The 17,563-nt window shown below is 39.3% G+C and overlaps 1 protein-coding gene across 6 annotated transcripts in view; it reads left to right on the forward strand.

Annotated features, from left to right (window-relative positions):
- ANO4 (anoctamin 4) overlaps positions 1–17,563 on the forward strand; it is a 197,529-nt gene that overhangs the window by 79,210 nt on the left and 100,756 nt on the right. For 5 of the 6 annotated variants that reach the window (XM_087764788.1, XM_087764785.1, XM_087764789.1 and 2 more), the window contains exons 3-4: positions 1,620–1,730; positions 10,966–11,102. In XM_087764788.1, coding sequence (XP_087620914.1) covers positions 1,620–1,730; positions 10,966–11,102 — 248 coding nt within the window. The remainder of the gene's footprint in view (positions 1–1,619; positions 1,731–10,965; positions 11,103–17,563) is intronic. The other variant, XM_087764790.1, reaches the window with a different exon arrangement.

Raw genomic sequence — 17,563 nt, forward strand, 5'->3', positions numbered from 1 at the left:
AAGGCTGGTGGATTTGAGGACGCAAATATGTAACTTTATATGTTAAAAGTGGTAGCTGAGTATTTAACAAGATACTGAGTGATATCACTTGCAAAGCTGCTTAACCGAATTGCTGTCCATTACTTCTCTACCTCCATGCTATTGTTTATATGTCTTTTCCAGCAGCTGCAGTACTTTTCCTTTGTCCCCAGAATTCTCTTCTGGGGCAAATCCTAGCCTCCCACCTCTGAGGCCATCTGCAGATTTCCCTAGACTGCTATTATATGAATAATCAGCTGTCTCACTTAAGAAATTCTCTTTGTTCTACATCATTAGATGCTGACTCCTGCTGCTGCTGTGACAGATCACTTTACAGGAATCTACAAGGGGAGCTGTCTCTGATGTTAACAGTGGGTCTTTGCTGTGGAACAAAAGAATATGCTGGGGCAAGCATGAGGTGGTTTGAATTTATAATATTTTAACATTGGGAAATAAAAAAGGCTGAAGCTGGTGTATGTATACCCATTTTGACATCTGTATTTCCAAAAAGTGAAGAAGGGTCTTTAAAATAGGGTTGAGTCATTTTGTGCCCAGGAATATAATTCATAGCTCTCACCAAGGTGGTGGTGAAGTAGTCAGTTGGCGAGGGGAGGGGGAAGATACAGTGGGCTAGGAGGGAATTCAAAACAAGACAGCTTGTTATGGGCAGACTGTAGAAGGAAAATGCTTCTGTTAAAAGCATGAGTAATGGCCACTAGTGAAGGCACAGTAATGGACTAAACGACCTGAAGGTTTCTTCTTCCACCATGGCCTTTTTGTTGTGAAGTCCTTTCCTAGATACCTCCCTGACCGCTGCAGCGGTACCTTTTCCTGTCTACTCTTGCCATAGAGATACCTTTCTTTACATGGAAAGGGTGTGTTTTCAAAACTTCCTCCTTTCTTTGCTCATGTTGAAAGAACACTGAAATGGGCAAATCTTGTGCCTATTTACATGTGCAGACAGGTTTGAAACTGTGACCTGCTAGCCTATGTTTTTATTCTGCAGTGTTTTTAAACAGCAACCATTACATACTAGTGTGACCTCCTTCAAAATGGACTGCAGTACAGGAGTGCTTCCTAGACCATGGCATGCCATCAGCTTGGCATGTGAGAACATATGGTGTCCTGTGGCTGAAACATGCTGTCCATGCTCTTTTTGTCCTAATGGTTTTTTTCTGTCTCGAGACTTAATTCGTTCTTTGTGTGCCAGTGTGTTTTATTTTAGCCTGGTTGTTCCTGTAGTGCTGTGTCATTTGTAACGATGCGTCTTCTCTGTTTTCACATTTTGGAGTTAGTTTTGTAGATGGTATGGTGAGGGGATGCTCATGGCATGGCAGCACATGTTCACCTGAATGAGGGACTCGCCAGTGATGACTCTGCATCATTGCTGATAGCAGAGAATGTTGTTGATTCATTCTCGTTAGCTTTAAATCAGCCCATGTTCTATGTAAAGCTGCTTGGTTTGAAGAAAAATTGGTTCTGCTAGGGGGAAAAAAATTAAGTAGCTTTATTCAATGTGTATGTTCCCTCACTTGAAAGCCCCTTGTCTGGATTTTGTACTGTACTGTCACAAACCCCATCAATCTCTTCAATTTCTTCAGAAGGAAGAGAGGATTTGCAGGTTAACCAGCTGGAAACGCAAATATGGATAAAACCAGACATACAGAAGACAGATGTGGACTTTTCAGAAATTCTTAATGCAATACAAGAAAGTAAGTTATTCCTTGGATGCAAAATTGGGTTTATGGTAGAAGAATCAATTGAGATGCATTGAAATTATAACTGAAGGAACATACAAAGTGGTGAACTGAATGATAAGTGAGTATGTATTACTAAAATCTCAAGAGAAAGTTCAATGGGTTATTGAAGGCCAGTAAGATATCTTTTACTATCAGAGAAGTCACAGTAAGATTTGAATTATTATGTGCCTAAGGATTCTAGCAGTATACATGTTCTATGCAGAAATAATCAGAAATATTGATTCCTGTTACTTTAATCCATTCTTTACACTCTTGAATGGCTGTGTGAACTAATAATGTCATGCAAATGCTGCAGTCTGGCTTCTAAGACTGGATTTGAAGTTCCAGCTGTTCCAAAGTGTTGGGGTATATTCACATTTTTGCAGCTGGTAATTTTGGGGAGCAGAAGTGATGAGCTTGTCACAACTGAAGGTCTGCATATCTTCGATACCAGATGAAACCATCTCTTTTCACATGCAATGTGCTGTGGACTAAGAATTGATTAGTCCACCCTTCTTAAATATAACAGCAGAATGATCTTAAGACTTGTGCTAGAAGAAATACTACTCTTATTAACAACAGCGGAAGACACCCTCCCTACCCAAAACTGATGCAACTCTGGAATCCAAAAGAATCTGGAATTTCAGTGGGAATTTTCCATAATAGATTGAAAACTCTTATGAAGGCTAAGAATCAGAATGCATGACATGGCTTCCTGATTTCCCTCTTTTCCAGTTTTATTTTAAATTGAGTGTTTCATGTAGCAATTTTCTAAAGTGAGAAACAGCAACTTACATTCTTGAATGATAAAAGAGGTATAAGAATGTGTAGCACCCTGCACTCCTGATTTTTGCCATATGAATAAGGAACCATGCAGTAGTAGGATCAGGTCGTTTGGTGGTGGTATTGGTTTGGGGGTGGAAGGAAAATCCTCAGGTTAGTATGATGACAGAGGTAATAATTTGAAATTGAATCAGCTCATTATTTAAGCTGCAGGTTTAGAATGAACCCTGTGTTTTGTAACTTAAGAAGCTTTTCCCATCAGGAAATCTTAATATGAGATTTTGCTTTCTCCCCTCTTCTCCACACCCTCACAGCCCAGATATAGGCCTGGGGGCAGCTGGGATGTGGACTGTAGAGGCTGAAAAGGCACTACAGTCTTTCAGAGGCTGAATAGACAAGATAGATGAACAAGGACAAGCAAATTCAAGTTGGGAAGAGACCATATTGGAATACAAGAAACAGTTATCTTCTCCATTTCAAGCACATGGCTGAGGAGAATAAAAATTGATGATTTGTTTAAAACAATTAGATGTTAAGATCAGATTTATTAACAGTGTTCGACCAAAGCATCTTCTTTTTAAAATCGCCATATCTCAACTTCCCTTGGTACTGTCATATTTCAATATCATACTCTCTGATTATATCCCTGTGCTGAATAACCCTAGATTTACATTCAACAGGGCACAGGTTTGCTTGTAACCTCAAATGTTAAAAATTCTAGGCCTAGTGGCCATGAAGAAGGCATACATCTGACTTGAACATAGGGGTTTGCAAGGAAGGTATCAAGATCTGAATTCATTGTCTAAGCTCCCTTTGTGATCAACAGAATGTAACTAGCATGTCTGCAGCCCAGTTTGTCTCCTTTTAAAGTAGGTGTCTAACACAGATTAGATGACCTGCAACTTAGAAGTGGCTATTTGCCTCTATTGCCTGCAGATGGAATTTAGGAAGGCAAGCTAACTTGGATCACTACCGCAGCTTAGACACAAACATCTGCACTGTGGATGTGTAAATGTAGGTGAATCCTACCCTAAATAAAACACATATCTGCAAGTGATGAGTGGATATAAACTGAATAGAAGTAGGCTCTCAAATTGTTTTAGCAATTTGAATATAGTTTCAAAACTAAATAGCATTAAAAAAATAGTCTTTTAAGAATTAACATTTTGATTTATAGATTATTTTTGAGCCATTTGAGAAGGATGTGGCTTTTACAGCCTTGGAGACAGTGTTTTTTTCTTTATCCAGACCAGGCACAGTTGCTGCTGGGAAGTTAATCTGTATGTCCTTCAGCTACATTTTCTTCTGGAAAGACAAGAGGATTGCTATGACTGTACAACCCAGTTTGCAAAGGCTTGTTATATATCCAGGGGAGTGTCTTGTCACCTGCAGTCTGTTGTGAATATCAAATAATTAGCATAACCATGCCTAAATATTCTTTCTAGGGTGGTTGCTCTGAATAGTCATTGTTACTTTTATTCCCAGTTGTTGTTAGCATTGAATGAAAATTTTAAAAGGTTAATGATACTTTTAAAGATCACATATTTTTTTCTTGCTAACACGAGTTTCCTGAGCATTTCCCTATTCAGGAGGTGCCTTGTGCAACTTTAGCTAGCTGGTATGTCTTTCTGTTTGGTAGACTGCCAAGAGTGATCATGCAATAGCAGAGTTGAGGGTTTTTTTTTTTAATTTAGTTACTGAAAACAAACATTTTTCTCTAAAGCTACTTTTTTTTCTTTTACCCTACTGAATCTCTTAGACTGCAACTGAAGATAAAGATTTACCATCTCATTATTTACTTTTATGTGAATATACTACTATTATAAAAGACTTAAAAGTCATTTCTACTGCATCAGAGCTAAATTCTGCATTTAAGTACCATAGTTCATGGTAGAGTCTTAGACACATGTTTCTAAAGATTTCTGGAAAGTCTTTTATAAAACAGTTTCTTCTTGACCACATGATATTCAGAAATTATCTGTAGTCTATCAGAGACAGTCCAGAAACAATAATTACTAATCTGAAAATGGCTCTATAGCCATTACACACACTGTAAAATAGGGGATTATTGCACTGGGTGTAAAATTGTGAAACAGGGTGATGCATTTGACCTAAACCAAACTTGTAAACTAGACAGCAGAGGTGTCAAGGATCTGCATGAACTCTCTGTCAGATATAAACCAGAATTCCCTATTGTTGCCTACTCACAGCCTGTACCCATGCCACAGCCCCAGCCAGGAGCAGAGCAGCCGGGGGGCACAGGGGACAGCCCCAGCCTTAATCATTGGGTACCTCCCTGGTGCAGTGGGGCCATGGCTCTGGGCAGGGCAGGGCTGTGGGGAGCTGGAGACCAGCATTCCTGCGGCATCACTTGGGCAGGGGCTGACAGTCCTGGGGAGCTGAAATGGGGTCCTGGGACCTGGGCAGGGTGGAGGGAGCCCTGGGGGTCCAGGTAGGGACAGTCAGGGCTGGGGGTGCCCTCAGGGCCACGGCAAAAGTTAGCAAAGGCTTTCATGGCTGTTTCCTATTTATTACACTGAGAAGATGGACTTCTTGTGGAAAAGCAGTAAATAGCTTTATTAAAAAAAAAAAAGCTCAAATTTCAAGCTTTTTTCATGAATTCCTGAAATTTGCTTCAATGTATGAAACTTACTTTCATTGCCATTGCAGTAAAGTCAAAATTCTAAGAAGTCTCTGGATTTTTAGAATATTTTTCACAATCCAATTTACACTGACTTTCAGTAGATTTAATAAAAAATAATTTTATTTTCTCATTCTAATCCTTAAAATCTGGAAACCAGAAATCAGTGAGTTTCCTGGGTCAGGGTTGCTGATCCACCATGTAGTTACTGAATTTAGCATTTAACATGATAAAAAGTTCTGGGCTGTGTGGTATCTGTAGGATAGCCTCCTTGAAGCAAAGGTTTCTAAATTGTATCTGCCAGCCTTACTGAGTGCAGAAATATGTTTGTATCAAAAATCCCAAGAGATGCTGTAAAAGCATAACAAAAAAAAAAACAAGATGCAGAAAGATTCTTGTATTTTTCATACTTGAATTTTTCTGCTTTGCAAGTCTCTGCAAAACAGGTGTTTTCTGCTCAGGATTTTTATTAAGCGGTATTCTCCAATATTGGTGCTTTTAAACCCAATCATTTTTTCCACCACACTTAACATGTGGAAATGCTCTATACTCATTATAAACATTGACAGTAAGAAGTTTTAAGGAAATTCACTCTTCAATGTTACTGACAGGCCTAAAAGCTTCCAAAGAGCAGTTTCTGGAATATCGATCTTCAGCTTGCATTATCCAAAGCTAGAGTATAGCCGATGGCTTGGTGAGACAATTGGTAATAAAATAACAATTAATTAACAGAAACATGATCTCTGAGCATGTTTCCATCTTGCCACACAAAAACATAGTCAGGTCCCATTTTTTACTGAAAATTCTTATTTTTAAGCACCTCAGTTTTTGAGCATCCATCTTCAGAAGGTTAAAGTAGTTATCTCAACTTTGAGCTCTACCTAAATCAGCCTCTTGGTCCAAAGTGGCTTATGGACCCACTGAGATTATGTACAGACTCTCACTCAGAATTTCCCAGCATTCAGATTTCAGAATATGTCATTCCTACTATATTTGGGATAAAAATATTTGTATATCCACATTTTTTTCCTCTCCTCAAGGGATTCTGAATTATCAAGTCATTCTGATTTTTTTCCACAACATGAAACATGAGGGGGAGAAAAGAGCTTGCATATTTAAGCTGATCTAAAACCAGAGGGAGAATTCTTAGTAACTCCTGTAGCAATATACATGCTGCTCTGTATTGCTGTTAAATTCCATCGCTTAAAAAGACATGACTATACACTAGCACCAGTCTGTCTCCCAAACAGCATATATATGATAAAATTATTATATATCATTCTGTTAAGTTCATTTGTGGATATATGCACATCATGATCTGAAGGGAACAGAAAAGATGGAGGCCTGATCATGCCTTTAGCAACATTTGGCAGCATAGGCATTCATGTCCATTGGAGTGGAGTGGCTGCGCTAGCTACAGGCAGCAGGACAGTTGGCTTGGAAGTATCATTACCATTATTAAAGTAAAGCAAACAGGATTTGCTTTTTAAATTATTTATTTAGTTTTGTGGAACAATATTTTATGATTTTTTTAAGTGTCCAGTGAGATTTGAGGTAGAAAAATGTTCCCAGCAAATGTTAGGGCCCCATGTTTAGTTTCAGTGACGTAAGAGTGTATTTTCAAAAACATACACAGCAAGGCAACTGCAGCGTAAAAAGCTCCGCTTTCTCACCAGCAGCACACGTTTACTGCAACTGGAAGAAGGTAACAGATACCTTTAGCGCTGATGAGATAGTTTAGCCATCTCTTCACTACTTATGCTATTTGCTGTAGCTACCAACCAGCATGCCAATTATCTGCGTACTTCTGATACAAGCAATTTTCTACCACAAGCAATCTGGACAGGTCCTGGTAGCTAATTTCACTAACTAGCTGAGATTCACTGCTTCCACAACTTCTAGTCACTGCTAAGATGGGATGCATTTTAAAGTGACCTTGAAATAAGATTTTTTGCTCCTCATGAGTTCTCAGAATAATCCAGTAATTCTCTGCTCGAACCCCCCAGACACATTCACTGTCTTATACACCAAGTTGTGTATCAAAAAACATCCACTTAAAAACCATCTATTTTGCAACCCAAAGCATTACTGGCACTTCAGGAAGCAGCAATTCTAGTATCTCAAAGGCCTCATCTTTTATACCAAGGCAATCTTAATGGCAAGAAAAAGCTAGTTCAAATTCCCTCGAGCATAGCATACAGGCAAAACTTTCATTTTTATATCTTTCATTGCCTCTGTCTGCAATAGATATATATCTTGCATAATCTTCAGAAAGCTTCACTATTTAATTATTTTTGTATTTTCTACAGTTGTTTTCAGACTATATTGAGGTGTTGATCATATACAGGTTAATGAGTCACCCTCATGGAGGCACTCTGCTGGGTTTCAGTCAGTGAAGTTTCAAGACATTCGAAATGTTTTCTGTTTCACTAGTTCTTTTGTCGAGTATTCAGATTAATTCTTTTCATATGAACATGTATGCAAAAGCTGGTCATGATCTACATCCAGATTATTATCTGATGGACTGGAATGTTTCCAGTCTTGCCTTTTGAAACGGTAAGGCAGGGAAGGGCAGGTGGTTAGACTGTGCTGTCTTGCGGTGGTTTCCCTGTCTTTTATAGGCATCTCTAGCATGATTTCTGTGGATTGAAATGGATCGAGGTGGCAAATAATTCTGTAACATTGCTGCTGCATGTGGTACAAATTGGAGTCTGTTTTTTGCCTTCTAAGTCTCCTAAAACCTCTGTAGTGATGCAGACACAGTGACACTGAGGAACTGCAGGCTCTCCCCATCACATAAACTAAAACAACACCAGGATGCTCTTCTCCACTCCTGTCAGTAAGCTCACCCCTAAATGGGAACAGGATGGTGTGAAGCCAAGGCCAGTTTTAAAGTGGAAAACTCAGTCCTGAATATTTGTCTCTAATGATATCCTGGCACTTTTCACAAAAGAAGGGTAAGTAAAATAAATGGACTGATAGTAAAACCAGCCTTAAAACGGCAAGCGAAACTCGGCAAAAAGAGGTTTTATCTCTCTGATGTGTTCACAGACTATGATGATACACACACTACAAAAGAGAGTGAAGTAGGTGAAGCTGTTACTCCCAGTATCTCTGTAAAAGCTGATGGAGATCCTGCAGGACAGAGGATGCTATCTAAAACTGATGAATTATGATATGAAGTGTTAAGTAAGGCTTAAATATTGTGCGATACTAATATTGGGATACAAAGAATGGTAGATAGATTAGTCAGTACGCAACCCCAAAATTGCTAAACTTGAGGGGTAGTATGTTATCCTAAAAACTGTAAATCTGGCACAGAATTTCTTACGTTATGCTGTCTAGATGGAAAAAAAAAAAGGTGTTAAAAGTATTGAAAATTTAATTTCTATTAGAAATTATGCTGCTTAGGTTAGTTCATTAGCTTGGTATCTAGAGTGGATTCATTTGGATAGGAAGACTTTTCTGTTGTTTCTGAAATTTTTCATGGCTTTATAAGCAAAAGTATTGCAATTGAACGTTCAATGTATTTCATTAACTCTGTCCTTATGCATGAAAATGAAGAAGAAGAGTTCTTGAATATTTTGATAGGGTTTTCTTTTTTACCTACCTACAACTGTAATAACAGACTTCAGATACTGTAAAAGACATGTACAAAAAGGGAGTAATCTGTTCCCTGTGTTCATGATTGATTGATAGGAAAAGAATAATATAGGTGCATATTCAGGATGAATATTATGAAGAAAACTTTCTCCTGCTTGTGGTAGTGAAAAACAGGCCACCTGCAGAGACTGTGGAGTCGATAGCATTGGAGATTTTTTTAAAAAGGTTTCTCAAATTGGGCTATAGCCCCTGAAGAAGGGAAAGGTGAAAGGGAGGTCACAAAATGCTCATGATGGCTGGGAACAGTTAACGGCCTTTAATTTCAGGCAGCTATTCAATCTCTCCACACTGGGGGAATAGATTTTTACACCTATAGCCAGGAGTTAGAAATGGAACTAAGTTGCCGTCAGCAATTAGAGATGTTTGGCTGTTCCCTGTTAGTATAAATTCTTGTCAACAGGAATTACAACTGCCTGTCACCAAGTTAGGGGAGTTGCAGAGAAGCAAAAGGATCAGGAGGTTATTGCACAACAGAAAAAATATTCCAGAAGTCAGTCAAGTTTGCAAAAAAAACCTGTGAGTAATAGCAGGTTAGACAAGTTTCTGTCAGGAATGATAGATGTTTGATCCTGCTCTAGTCAGAGGAAGAGGCTCAGTAGCTGACCTTTGGGGGTCCCTTCTAACAGTTATGTCTCTACTGTTGTAGTTCTGGATTTTGCCTATGAAACATGAGGTTGGACACATGAAGTCTATCCACAATTGAAGATTTATCCTCAGAAAAGGCATTTTTCTTGCCCCCTCCACACATCTCTTCATCATGCTTTCACACCAGACCTGCAGCATATGGGGTGCAAAGGTGGACCTCACTGGCCACAGCCTGCCCGCCTCGCCTCTCCCATCCAACAGCCACTCAGTCAGCAGGTCAACAGCCCTTATGTGGGATTGTAGACTTGCACAGCAGCTCTGCCCACAGCTTCTCATCGCCTCCTTGCTCAACAGAGCAGGGAACGTCACCCTAAAGCTAATGCTGCTCTAATCTTGAGTACAGTGCCAGCCTTTAACTCATTCCTTCTAGTGTTGGTTTGTTTGTTTGTTTGTTTTTTAATTAAAGTAAAATTATCACATGACATGGCATGATGTGAAAGGTGGAGGAAATTCAACCCATTTACTCAAGCAGGTATCTCCTGTCAGGGCACCGCTGGTTCCAGGTGTTCCCCATGGCGGGAGGCAGGGCCTGGCAGCCTGGGCCTGTCCCACCATCCCATCCAGCGGAAAGGATGGGGGAACAGGCCCAGGCTGCCAGGCCCTGCCCTGGGAGGGATGGGCCAAGGCCAGGCCGGAATGTCAGCCCATGGGTTGACATCAGGATCAGGCCCAGTGAGGAGAACCAGGGTCAGACACAGCCCTGGGATGGCCGGGCAAGGCCTCCCCATGGCGTGGTCTGGGGGCCTCTCCCCACAGACACCAGAGGGAAGGAGCCACCCTTGGCTGCACTGGCTCTGTCTTGTCCCAGAGCCCCATTGCCAGAACCCCAGGATGGGAGGTTGTGCTCCAGGCCCTTACATCTCTTCACTTTTTATCAGGGTTGGGTTTACTACAGCATCCTCTAGATTTAAACTATTGTATCATGCATGACTGAGGGCTGTGCAGTTAGGTAGATCTGAATGTGCCAGCTTTATGTGCATCAAAACATGCCAAATTGTGTAAAGACAAACTTCTGCCCAGGCTCATTTATTCAGTGCCTTTCAAGTAACAGTACTTATTTGAGGTCGTCTGCCTCTGGCTGTCCCACAGGTCTGTACAGCTTCTAACTCAATACTTTATGTAGCAGGTTAAAAAAATGCTTCTTTATAATAAGAAATATTCAGAGACTATAGTAATCCAGAAGGCAATTGTTTAAGCCACTTACCCCAAGAGAAGCTGAGGAGATAGATAGCTAATGTATGTTTTATTGTGACAGAAGATTACTTATTTGTCATCAGAGAGGTATTGAGGTATCCTAAATCTTTATGTGGCTCACTGGTGAAGAAAACACTCCTCCAATGTGCATCAGATTTTAAATTTAACATAGTAGATACTGAAACCAGAACTAAAAAATGGGATTGTTGATAATGTGTTATACTCGATGTCTTCATTTGGCTCAATGGTGATTTGAATGTATGTTTTTATTTTTGTTTTTAGTAGCTAAGGATGTCAACATTTTTTTTGATGAGTTAGAAGGTGTGAACAGCCCTTCCAAAGATGATGACTCCCTGCTTCACCACGGTAATTTGACCAGTACTTCTGATGATGCCAGCAGGTTGGAAGTTGTGGGAGAGGTAAGAACACACAGAATTATTAATGTAATAATAATTCATGCCTGTTATAAAGAGGGAATAAATGTAGTTTGATTTAAAATCTCATTCTGTGCAAGACAACTGGTATCTGACCTTTGCCATGGGGACTGTTTTTCCATTCTAAGATTATAATGCTGAAATATAAAATGTCTCAAGTGAAAAGGAGGTTTTATTGATTTCATGCACCCCTATTGTAAAGTCTATACAGGTCTTTGTTGTCTGCTTGTTTCCTGAAGCAACCAAGTCTAATGCTTCACCACTTCTGAAAATAATGGAAAAGTTTTCTTTATATTAAACCTTTGGGGGGAAAGGAGGGAGGAGGAGAATTTACCATAAATCTCTCATGAGAAGCATCGGGTATCAGGTACGTGCCACATTCCCTTCCAGCGAAGAACAAGTAACCTGATGGTGCATAATGGTGATTCAGAGAACATGCCAAGGAGGAGTCATTTGGCACATAGTCCCTTTTAAATTATGTCTTAAGGCAGGCAAAGCATCATGGACCCGAGTATGAAAATTTGTGTCTAAATTCCTTTTTGTGTCTTTTGTGCAGAAAGGAATGTGATACCCTTTAACTTTGCCTCCAAGTGCCCTACAACCCATGGATGTTAGGGCTATCTTCTCGGGGAGTGAGGAGACCAGGGACTTGACTCCTTTCCCCCACCTCAGGAGTGTGGCTGCATCCAGACTACTTACTGGAGTGGTCTAATGTTACCTGCAAGCTGTGCCTGAGGATTTTTTGGCAGAAGGCTGACTGGCACAGAGCAGAACTGGCAGGGACCATACTAAAACTTAAAAAGCATGGAAAACCATAGGATATTGCTGAAGCCCATGCCCTGACCCTGTTTTGTTTACTAGTTTAGATAAAATTTAGAAGATATAATTACAGATGATGACTTTTTCAGGAGCTAGAGTGTTTTGTGGTGCAAGTTCTTTTGTGAAACACTGCTAAGGAGAGAGTTAGAGATTTTCCTTGTGCTAGAAATTCAGCCCATAGAGAGCTGCACTCCTGGAGCATTTAGACAGATAATTAAAGCAACAAAATTCAGGGCACCCAGAGACATGTTTGACCTTGCTTACAATTTCATCTTCCCCTTTACGCATCGCTCTTCCCCAGCTTCCCATGCAACTTACAAAGGGCCCTCTTTGCCTGCTTGCACTGTAATAAGTTAACCTGACATGATATTCCTGTATTGCATTTTGGGATCATGTACCATATGGTCTCTAACAAAAGGGCATGGGTGAAAGGCACATGATCTTTGCATATTAAAGAGGAAAAGTGAACAGAAAATGGTCAGAAGGACAGAGCAACATATGCTGCTGTTACAGCAAAACCTTTTTTTCCCATTCAGTGTATTCTTTGTTGTTTTTCAAAGGGAAAGGGAAAATGTCTGAGGAATATTTTCCTAGTTGAACAGATTATCTTTTTTTTTTTTTTACATAACCATAACTGAGGAAAATAGCAATGTAGGTCATGTATATATATAAGAGGAAAAAAAACCCAGAAAATTGAAAGTCTTAATGGGAGCTGAGGGATGCTGTAGCCTACAAAAAAAGTTTCAAGGTACTTGGCTGCTGCTTAATTTCAGAAGGAAAAGATACACTGGTTAGATGTTCTATGGTTTGTATGGATAAATATGGGAGATCAACTACACAGTGGTGGGGTGAACTCTGAAGATTCAAGCTCCCTTTCTGTCTTTCAGTTCAGTTTAGTAGGTAAGAGAGCCTGTTGATCCCGCTTAATGCCATCAGGACAGGAGATCTGGCCCCAGTGAAAGTCTCTCTGACTGTATTGATGTTTGTTTGGTTTAGTTTTAAAGCTAACATTGCAGCCAAATAATTTAATATTGTTTCTGTCTGAATTCATTAAAATGAATTTACAATCAAAAAGATTTACAAGGACATAGCAAAGGTTTCTTACCACTTTTGTGTAGCTGACAAGTTGAAATATTGTTTGTTTCAACTGTTAGTTGTTCGTGCTCAACCAGAAGATCCAATGAAGACTTTATGGATGGAGCTTTATCAACAGTTCCTTAACAGATGTAGAGCCTGACTGGCATTAAGTTTGTCTTTTGGCTAGAGGAGTTTTTTTTTTTCTTTGTTTTATGTTTCATTCAAACACAGCTACAGTCTGAGCAAATTAAAAATCACATTTCCCTTTGTGTGTATTGGTCAAAATACTTTTTACGTATGCCGATATAACCATTAGGTATACGCTTTACAATTTAAATCCAGTGACATATTATCACTAAAATATTGTATTACTTCCACTGAAGTTTCATTTTCTGTGAATTGAAGAAGCAGCAGAAAGAATGTAAAAATTAAAGGGTTTAGGAGCTGTACTCTAGTTATGCATCCATTCTGCCTTTCTTTCTATGGAGTAATAAATTAATCTTCTTTATCCAAACAAGGAAGAATGATGGAGCTGGGACAAAATTTGACTTCTACTTAAATGAGCTTACATGGCCCATTCTTGACATTCCAGCTAATGTAGTTTTGAAATTAAAATTGTAAGTGTCACTTCTACAGTCTTCACTTCAAGCATCAAACTCTGTTGTTATTTGGGGGCAGTGTTATTAGCATTGCACTGAATAGTTTGTTTTAACAATCTGTTTTATAAATTGGAACTTGCACTGAAGATTGTGGCAGAAAAAAGGTATTCACATTGAAAAATAAGACTTCTGATGTTCTTTATGGCACTTATGATAGCTTGTGCAATTTCAGCTCAGTTTTCTTGTGTGTATTTACCAGATTACAAGTTGACTACATAATTTTTTTCCACCAAGTCCTGGTCTTCTTCAGTGATGAGGATGGATATGGAAACAGATTATCTAAGCTTTCAGAGAAAACTACCAATCTGTTACTTCCTAACTTTTGAGCACTTGATTTTGCAGCCTAGATAATTTCATTATTAGCAAAGTTCCGTGTAATTAAATATATTATGGTGTCAAGAAGAATATACCAACCAGTGAAGACACATGGAAAAATAAAGTCGCAGCTTCCACAAAATTAGAATCTAAAAGGGCAAAAGGATATTAAGAAAAAAGAACACACAGAGAAAATTTACTCATTCCTTGATTGGAGCTGTGGCTTAAAAACTGGGTGGTTCTGGGTTCCTCTTTTTCTGCATAAGTTATCACTGTTAGTAGTGCAGATATTAGCCCCTTCCACCCACTGTGAAGTCACGTGTAGGGGACCCTTAATTTCAAGTAGCCACAAACAACAGGAAAAGACACTCTCTTCAGAATTCAAAGGTCCTACCTTCATTGAGCATCCATACTGATAATAACCAGCTACCAAAATAACTAGGAATTAAGGAAGAATCTAATCTGTCATTAAATTAGTGAACATTGGAGTCCCTTCTGATTTATTTTTTTAAAGACCTGCAGGCAAAGTTTCAAATTTCCTGGATTTCCCTAACTGCACTTTTGTTTAAATGTTCCATTTAAATGTTCCATCCTAGCTGTTAGGATTACGAATCCTCTGGTTTTGGATAGTGAAACATTTGGGGTAAGCCCTTTAGTCTAAAGCTCTCCTAGCATGTATGTGTTTGAGTCATATGCCTATGAATGTTGATGGCTCCCAATTGTGGGTCTGAGAATATGAAAACTAGTGCATTCCTTGGAAAAGAATTCCCAATTATACAACTTTAGATATGCATATTGCAAATAAAGCTGCAAAGATAGCCAAAAATGCTTAACTTCTTGCTAGAGTGAAGTCTTCTCTGTTCTTCCATTTTCTTCCGGCATCCTTCTTCAGATGAAGGAATGGAGATTTGACATACATGACTAGACCACTTTCCCACCAAAAACTGCAGTCAGACCTGGTTCTAGGTTTGTTGTTTTTTTTTTTAAATCAGTTTAGGAAAATGGAATTTTGAAGTCATAACACAGGGAAAGGAGATGCAATGTCTGGAGACAGGTCAGCGATGCTCAAGGTAGGAGAAAAGTCTCTGTCTAGAATAGTGTAAGCCTGGAATACTGTGGACAATGCAAAAGCCCTGCAGCTGCTGTTTCCTGACGCTGCTGGGCCAGCCTGACTGTCTCCATATCATGTTAGAACCTCAGAGTTCTTGTAAATCCAGACTCAATCTATAAAGCTGCCTTACAGGCTATAACAGAGGGCAACAGAAGGGTTCCTTCTCAGAGGCCATCCCAGTCTAGTAGTTTATCAGTCTGGATTTGTCATACTGCGTTCCTAAAATGAAAAGGACCTCCAAATACAGGTAAGACTTTCTGAGCGAAAAATGGCAGTACTATAGTTGGAACTGTTTGACAACTCCAAGCGAAAGTAGTTGTCTCAGGAAGTCATATTTATAGGGAAGGAAGTCCTACAAGTCAAATAACTTAGCTAAATCTCATAGACACTCCTTAATGTAACGTTCTACATGCACTGATGAGTCAGTGTAGGGCAAACCAATTTTCTTCAGAGAAAGATGAAACATAGCAAGTATAAAGGGCAAATTTATTTTTCCAGCATGCAGAGAAAGACACATTCCTTGTGGTACACTCTGGATGGGTCTGTGCTAACTTTTTAATTCAGATCGGGAGTGTACATTTGAAGTGAATCTCTCAGTTGCCCCCACCCATGCTTTTTTTGCATTCCAGTACAGTGTTGGATTTCAAACCTGGATTACTTCTGGATGCAAATAAGTTGTGAGATGTACTCTAGTCAGTCTCCTGGGCCAGACTAGAGCGGGTCCAAAGTAAGCCCTCAAGCCTAAATAGCGTGGACAGCAGGTCCTCAGCACAGATTGTTTTGCTCTACAGATCCTTTCCTATTACACCACTTTATTTGCTAAATACACAGTGACTCTGGGACCTACAGAACAGGAAGGATGGCTCAGCAGGAGGCTTAGAAATCAGAACAGGACCACCAAACTCACCCACTGCCTCTAAATCTCCTACTGCACCCTTCCTTTATTTAAATAACCTTAAATACCCTTTGGGTTTTTTTTTACATGTTCTCAAAATAGATATTTTATGGAAAAAAATAAACTGTGCTTCCTGAGCTGTTTTCATATTTAATGTTCTGTGAAAAATACTTCTGATATCCTGATAATATCATTTGTCAGCATGATATGCAGTATAGATATAAACGGTTTATTACTGTTATTTCCTTAGGGCTTAAATCTTTTTTCTTGCCTTCTTTTTCAGCTCAAAGAACTGTTCTACTATATCAAGTCTGCATTAAGCTGTGTCAAGAGTCAGGCACTGTAATAAAAGAATCTTAGAAAAATTCCCCTTTCTGCCTTCAGTAAACTGGATGTACCAAGGGGATGGGACATTTGGGATGCTTTTATTGGTTTTTCCATTTAATCAAAAAGTCTACTGAGACTCAGGAAGATACCTTACACTAAACTCTTTGAATGGGAATATTCTTTTTTTTTTTTTTTTTTCAAGAATCATAATTGAACATATTACTATGTTCACTTTTTGCAATTTAAATTAAGATGCAGTTCTCCTATGGAGAAAGTAGTTTGAAAATTCCCTACTGTTCCCAGATGTGAAAGGCAAAATATTCTTTTTTTTTCAGGGATTTGATCATGTATTACAGGGCATGGCTGTTTCTGGCAGGAATCATTGGACAAATTCTGGAAAAACAGAAGAGTTAGCCTAACCCTCCTTCAGCTTGGAGCTGGACTGATTTTGAGGTCCCTGAAGGCCCCTGCCCATTATACTGCCCTGACAGAGTGCTGTTTGTTCCCATATATCATTCACAGTGTACATTTCTTGTACAAAACACTCCAGCCCACAAACTGCCACACAATTTCAACTTGTTTGAAAGCAAAAGCTTAACCCCTGGGCAGGACTTGTATTATGTGGAAGTAGTGTTAAATTGTGAGGAGAATCTGTAGAGAGTTTCACCTCATGTATTTCTGAAAAAAGACCAGCATTTTGGTCTTTTAGATCTCAGGAGAGGGACCTGCTTGACCTCTTATTAACAGTGAAACCAAGTTGCTTCTGTCAGAGCAAACATTTGAACAGGCATGTTCTTTGCAGGAAATAGCCAAGAAACAGTATTTATTGTGTTTATGTACTGCTAGACCAAACACCAGGAATTATTTTCAGATAAATCCAATGGGCTTCCTCAGACATTCCTTAAGCCAAGAATACTCTGTAGTTAGTCTGATGAGATAGGTACAGGACCTTCATATCCTGTCTGTGTCCTGTGAGGCAGAGGTACTATAGTCATCACAAAGCAATGAGAATTTCTGTGCCAGGTCTTAGTGTTTCTCACCACAGTAAATGTTCATGCCATTTCTTATTCTTCTCACATGTACACAGACATTCTACCATACTAAGTTCTTAGTTTTAAATTTATGCTTCAGTAACACTATTCTCTGCTTTATTTTATATGTAACAAGTTATTCCTAATTTTCTGGAGGGTGGTGGGGGAGGAAGGTTGGCTTGCGTTCTCTATTCTGTCCTATCCCATGCCTG

The sequence above is a fragment of the Nipponia nippon genome, unplaced genomic scaffold, assembly GCF_047370975.1.
Source record: "Nipponia nippon isolate SJK-2023a ecotype South Korea unplaced genomic scaffold, ASM4737097v1 scaffold_3, whole genome shotgun sequence".
In the NCBI taxonomy this organism is placed as follows: domain Eukaryota; kingdom Metazoa; phylum Chordata; class Aves; order Pelecaniformes; family Threskiornithidae; genus Nipponia; species Nipponia nippon.